At 50.0% G+C, this 6623-nt stretch overlaps 1 protein-coding gene across 1 annotated transcript; it reads right to left on the bottom strand.

The window, feature by feature from the left end:
* Positions 1-479: 479 nt before the first annotated feature.
* Positions 480-4267, bottom strand: CLDN5 (claudin 5). The gene has a single exon (XM_074921388.1). The coding sequence runs from the start codon at positions 4116-4118 to the stop codon at positions 3468-3470; it is 651 nt and encodes a 216-aa protein (XP_074777489.1). The 5' UTR covers positions 4119-4267; the 3' UTR covers positions 480-3467.
* Positions 4268-6623: the final 2356 nt, after the last annotated feature.

Here is a 6623-nt window from a genome sequence, read left to right as displayed (position 1 = left end):
ACAGGTTCTGTTCTGGTGCATTTGTGAAAATGTTTTTCCTCAGCTTGAATGCACTTTTAAAGAAAAAATGGGTGGCAGAAAGAATTAGGATATCGGGTCAGGTTGGGGCTTATCCAAGCTGCAGTGGGTGTTTTTTTCCTTTTACTTTAAACGTGTAGGAATTGAAAACTTAAAAAGCTTCATGCTTAGAGCTGTTCTCAAAATAGTTGGGACTCACACTCCACTTCCTAATGTGCTCACATCACAAGACCAACCGCTGCTCCTTGCTCTTTTGTCTGAGGCTTCAGTGGAGAGCTGAGATACTGACTGCTCTGCAAGGGAGCAGTCCCTCCTCCTTCCCCAGAGGTGACCCAGCTCTCCCCACCAGAGGTAGCCCAGGTGAAGGTTGCCTTTTGGGCATGCATGTCACACCCCATCTTCCTAAGCCCAAACAATCCAGTGCCTTTCACAAAACACAGTAACCCTGTTCAGGGATTGGTTTAGATGTTTTTATTTTTATGTGAAATCATAAATACAAAACAAAAATAGTAAACAAGTGCTATAGATTTCTCTTTTTCATTGGGATGAGGTTCAGGCCTGAACCTGAGCACTTCCAAGTCTTACAGTTCAGGACTAGGTCTTTGCTCTTGGAAAACAAAACATAGCAAATACCAACTTAGACTTTTACCCTGAAGCCAGTGACTTCTCTCGGGTTATTTTTTTAAAGCACAGCAACAAGTAAGTATACTGAAGGATGAGATAAAATATAAAAATATTTTTAAAAATGGGCCCCACTTCCTGCTAGTATTGTTGGGCACTGCCCCACTGACCTCAGCGAAACCTTGTTACATCAGCAACAGGTTATGTTTTTGGCAGGATGATGCTGTGTTTACCAGCACATACACAGTTAGCGCTGGCTTCTTCCAAGAGGTTTTGGTGTGTAATTGTTTCAGATTTTGGTTATAAGAGGATCCAGCCCTGCTGCGACACAAAGCTACACATCAAGAAGTTTGGCTTGTTAAAAAAAATTCCTTTCTAAGGTGTGGGTTTCCCTCCCTCTCCCAAGTCACCGCTTTTGATTTGATTTTAAATGCTAGCAATGCACTGCCCAGAACGATTTCATCTTTTGGTCGGAGCCCAAAACCTGCAGCACTTCTAAAGGCTCTGCATTACAGATACATGGAGGTGTGTTTGTCAGTGAGGGTTGGCTTTTAGTTCTTTAATTGGAGACAAAAGAAAGTGAGGTCCAGGATTTGGGCTGGTATCAGTTGACTCATTTGTTAGACACAAGAGAGCTGAGTGAGTGTGTAGTGTCTATGGGCTGGGTGACAAATACAGTTGGATATTATAATTTAAAATAAAAATAAAGTAACCATAAGACAAATAAAGGCACCAAACCATGTAACAAGCCAACTTTGGTAGATTTCTTGCAAAATATATGCATTTAAATACATTTACAGTTTACAAGGTTACACTGTTTAAAAAAAGTTGTAATGATGAAATACAGAATATTTCATTCTTGTACCAGAACTATGTATCACATCATAACAACAATATTATAGCTTTTATTTAAATGCAGATTGTATAAGAACTGCACATTTTTATAGAACAAAACTAGTTTTAGACATATTGCTCAGCTTTTGTATTCTCTGATGGGCTCAGACCCTGCAATTTTTGTATTTAAAAAGGAAAGCGGTTATGTTTAAAAGGGTAAATCATGTGCTCAATATTCAACATGAAAATTTGCAGGGGGCAAGGCTTTAGTCTCTCATTCAGGTCTGTGTACATATTGATACCACCGGAGTCTAAAGTTTGCTAAGCAAGGTAAGAACACAGTAAATGTCAACCTGTCACAAACCCACAGCTACAGTTAGTCCGTAAGTCTTGGCGTTACCAGAAAGTTGTGAGAGTTAATGATCAGGTTAGGTGTGTGCTGTATCGCTACATGGTTGTGAGGGACCCACAAGGTCGTAGCATTGTGCTCCAAGGAATATGAACAGCACGTTCCCTCTCTAACTCTTGGCAGAAAAATCCTTATGGTGATACAGATGCTGCCATGGTCTGTAGCAGAATTTGGTGTTGACTTACTTTTCCATGAAAATTGCTTGTACATTTATCACACCACCCCTTAACCCTTCCTTTAAAAAAAGTTTGTTTCTGCAGTGTAAAATGAAAATGTGTAGACTAATATTCCAGGTTATGGCAAAGTTTATCAGGTGTTGAGCTCAGAAAATGAGAGTTATGTTGCCGAGAGCATCTTCCTTCCAGCCTGCTGTGTTACCAGAGCAATTACAGAGGAGCTGCGAGAGCCCTGACTTCACATCTCCTGATGAGCCCGCATAAAGTCTCAGTCGAGATATTTGGTAAAACTCTTCTAGCAATTTTTTTGCTTGATTTGGTAAATGAAGGAAAGCACGTGTTAATAAAACTACAGTGGGGAGCCAACCAAGCACATGTCCAACCGAACACACAACTCAAAATTGGCAGCGAGCGGGGCTTGGCAAGAAGGCCGTGAGAGCCGTCCATACCCCCCGCCATCGGGATCTGGGGCAACTTTCATGTTTGCAGTCTCCTGTAGTGCAGATGGGAGGATGCAGAGAGAGGCCCCGCTGAAGCCAGGACACACAAAGATCTCCTAGATCTCTGAATCTAGTCCTCCAATCCTTCTGGCAATGAATTCATATTCAAGTAAAAACAGAAGTTGATGAACGAGAAGGGATGAAGAACCTCAAGGGGCAACCTGGTGTAATCTGGTTTGTACTCCACTAAACAACAGCAACTACCTGAAACCTCTTTCAAAGGTCTCCAAGACACACACCCCAACGCACTCCTCTGAGGCTGAAACAACAGAAAAAAAATGAAATACCTTTCTCCAAACACTTACTTGCCTGCGGGATTAAGGACGAGGTTAGTGTCATGCTTTAGACAGAACAGAACAAGAACAAAAACCCCCTAACCAGTGAAAGTCCCAGCGGAACAGGCAGATGCAGGTTTTCAGGAGAGAACACGAAGAAGGGAAGCTTCTCCTCGGCGACGGTGCACGCCCGACGGCCCGGTCCCGCCAGCCTGGCGGTGCCCCGAGCGGCACCAGCAGCGAGAGCGGGCGGTGGAGCGCTCACGGGCCTCACCGGGAGCTGCGGCGGGACCGGGCGGGCCGGCGGCGGCGGAGCCCGGACGGGGCGGCCCGGCAGACACGGCCCCGGCTCGCCCGGGCTCCTCGGGTCCCCCGGCCCGCCCCGGGCCGCGCAGACGCGGGTTCGGCCGGGGAGGGCTCTGCGCGCCCCGGCACCGCGGACGGTCAGTACCGGGTCCCCGGCGGCGCCGGGCTGGCGGGGCGCTGCCCTGCCTAGGGCTGCCGCTTTACGGGGGGCCCCGTTAAGAAGAGACTCTAGGCAGGGGAGCGGGGAGCTCCCCGCAGCCGCTGCCGGCGCGGCTCGCAGCCGTCTGTCCGTGTCCCCGCAGGGCCGGGGGCGCGGGGCAGCCCCGGCTCAGACGTAGTTCTTCTTGTCGTACTCGCCGTTGGAGGTGGGCCGCCGCGGCGCCGAGTACTTGACGGGGAAGGAGGTCTCGTCGCGCTGGGAGCAGGAGCAGCAGCAGATGAGGCAGCCCCCGAAGAGCAGCAGGGCCGTGGCCGCCCAGCCGATGTAGAGCGCGGCCCCCATCTCCCGCTTCTGGGACGGCGGCACGGTGGGGTCGTAGAAGTCGCTGATGACAATGTTGGCGAACCAGCAGAGCGGGATGAGGACCAGGACCCCGCAGAGGATGTAGATGGCCCCGCCGGCGATCACGATGCGGGACTTCATCTTGCCGGGCCGGATGCAGTTGGTGCACTGCGCGCCCACCACGGTCACCATCAGCGCCACCAGCCCCAGCAGCGCCACGATGACGGTGAGCGCCCGGCCCGCCTGCACCTCGGGCGTCAGCGCCAGGATGGAGTCGTAGACCTTGCACTGCATCTGCCCCGTGCTCTGCACCACGCAGTTCATCCACAGCCCCTCCCAGATGGTCTGCGCCACCACGATGTTCACGTCGATGAAGGCCGACACCTGCCACATGGGCAGCCCGCAGGCCAGGATCACTCCCACCCAGCCCAGGATGCCCAGCCCCAGCCCCAAGATCTCCAGCGCCGCCGAAGTCATGCTGCCGCCGCCGCCGCCACCGAAGCCTCCCGGAGAAAGGACGGCGCGGCGGGTCCGCACCACTCGCCCCGGGCGGCTGCCGAGCCGGCTCTGGGCCCACCGCCGCCGGGCAGCGCTATATGAGGAGCCGCGGGGCGCCCTCCCCCCGCCTGGCCCGGCCCTTTCCCGCGGGCGGCGGGACGCGCTCGGCCGCCGGTGGGCGGCGGGGCCGGGGATGGAGGAGCGGGGCGGCGGGGGGGCGTGGCACGCTGCTCCGGGGACTGGCAGGGGCGCTGCCCGCGCCCGGCGAAGCGTGGGGCTGGAGGAGCCTCCTCCCGGGTTTCGGCTGCCCGGAGCTTCTCCTGCGAGCGCCCGTGTCTGCGTGTTTCCTATTTACAGACAAATCCTCAGCCAGACCTTCGGAGAGGTCTTGCCAGCGCTGGCACCAGCAGTGCGGACTCCCTGGTTATGTCTCTTGCACACTGTGACACAAGCACTATCTGAGGAACCACCCTGGAAATGCAAGAGCTTCGAATATGGGAGCTGCACATCATCTGTCAGTACCAGTAAACAGATTCTTAATTTGGTCCAGGAAGAATAATTGCCCTTAGCTTACACCGAGCATTAAACTGTTCTGACACTGGAGCCAAGAGCAAGGCATTCTACTTAGCTATACTACCACAAAGATTTCAAACTTCCCTTTACTGTTTTAATTGCTCAAATACATCTCAAATCTTCACGAGGTGTCAATGAGTTGAGAGCCCGTATCAAAAAGTGTATTTGCAAGAGGTTTTGTCATCAGGCTGCGTGGACGTTGTAATTGCTACAGTCTCTTCATGGACTGCTGGCGTCTTGGATTGTTCTTGCAAATAAACTTTGGTTCAACCCTCGCAGGCTGGGACCAGCTCACAGCCCCCCAGGCTGGCAGATGCAGCCAGCGTTTGTGGTGCCCAGTAGAAGACCAGACCTCACCAGCTGCCTCACAGCACTCACAGGGAGCTGCCATCCAGTGGCTTTCACCAGGTGCCCTGAGAGAGGCTTGGTTTGATTTAAACTGGGATTGTTTTGGTTTATCTTATATAAGTTTAAAAGTTTTAGACAAAATTGAAAATTATGTTCACACTGACTTTTGAACTGTTTTGGCTAGATTTGGCATCCTAATGTAAAGGGGATCACAGAGTTTGAAATAACACATTTCCTGCTCCTGTGTAAGCATTTTTTTCTGTTGTACAGTCATTTACAGCATGTATTATGGCATGCAGAGACTTGTGATGGAAATACTAAGACTGATATGAATGCAGCATGAATGGAAAAGTCCATGTGTGAAGCAGAAGCAACAGAAGAAATGATAAGCAAAGGCTGAAGGAATTATATGCATCGACAGCTGAGGACGTGACTGATGGGTTAACACCGAGCAATGAGCAATGTCCTGCTTACATCCTGACAGCAGCACTGATGACTCTTCTGCGGAGGACTCGACTGCTGGTAACAGGAGGATGGCAACAAGGTCACAGCACACTGCATGTGGCCTTTCACTTCTTTTGTTTTTCCAATCAGAAGACAAACTTTAGCCATAAGACACACAAAAACAGAAACAGAAGAACATGAGCAGCTTGTGGACCTGGTGTGGACATGCTGACACACGATGACTGCAGCCTCCCATTGATTATCTCTGCCTGAGGAGCTGTAAACATTTCTAGCATGGAAAATATCTTCCTAACAGAGGCTGCCTAGTAAATGGAGTTAAGAGGAGTTATCTCCTCTTCCAGCTGTATATGAAATACATACAGTTTACTTAAATTATTTAAAACTGTAAATTCCAGTGTGCAAGTCTGGGAGGAATGTGTGACTGGGGTTGTGCAGTCTGTCAAACTGAGGCAGCTTACAATTACTCAGAAAAGTCCCTGGTGTCAGGGAGAGGAGAATGTGCAAAAGAACCAGCTATAGAGACAGAGATATCTCAGAGGTGAACAGAAGAAACGCAGAACACAGGCTGAAACTGAATAACATCTGTATTATGATGATAATAATGATTATATAGAAAACTTATAAAATTAGAAAATTATATAGAAAACAGCACAGAAGAACAATTAAAAATGGGGGGAGAAATGCCAGTTATCTTAGCCCATAAGCACAGGAAAGCCCCACCCTTGCCACTTGCCTGGGAGCACGGAACTCCAAATTTCCTCCGATAAATGGTCTGTGTGTGCTCCTGTGCCGACAGGGAGGCACTATGGGGCCTGTGCAGCTGCCCGGGTCTTTGGGCTGAGGTGGGAAACCGGTGCATGGCTTGTTCTACCTCTGCAGCTCTCAGCCCGCCATCCCTTGCTACTTGTTACTGAGCAACTGATTCCTACAAATCACTTAATCCAAGGCAATTATTTCTCTGGGGAGATACATGCTTAATAATCGCAGAGTAAAGAAACCTTTCTGCTTAGAGCCATTTCTATTCCTGGTATTTCACCTTTGTCTGTTTGTTTCTTTTCCTTACCCCAGATACTAGCTTTTATCCTGGCTACTGGCAAC

Source organism: Athene noctua, chromosome 17 (genome assembly GCF_965140245.1).
Source record: "Athene noctua chromosome 17, bAthNoc1.hap1.1, whole genome shotgun sequence".
Taxonomy (NCBI): domain Eukaryota; kingdom Metazoa; phylum Chordata; class Aves; order Strigiformes; family Strigidae; genus Athene; species Athene noctua.
The sequence above is the reverse complement of the archived record's forward strand: the minus strand, read 5'-3'. Positions and strand labels throughout refer to the sequence as shown.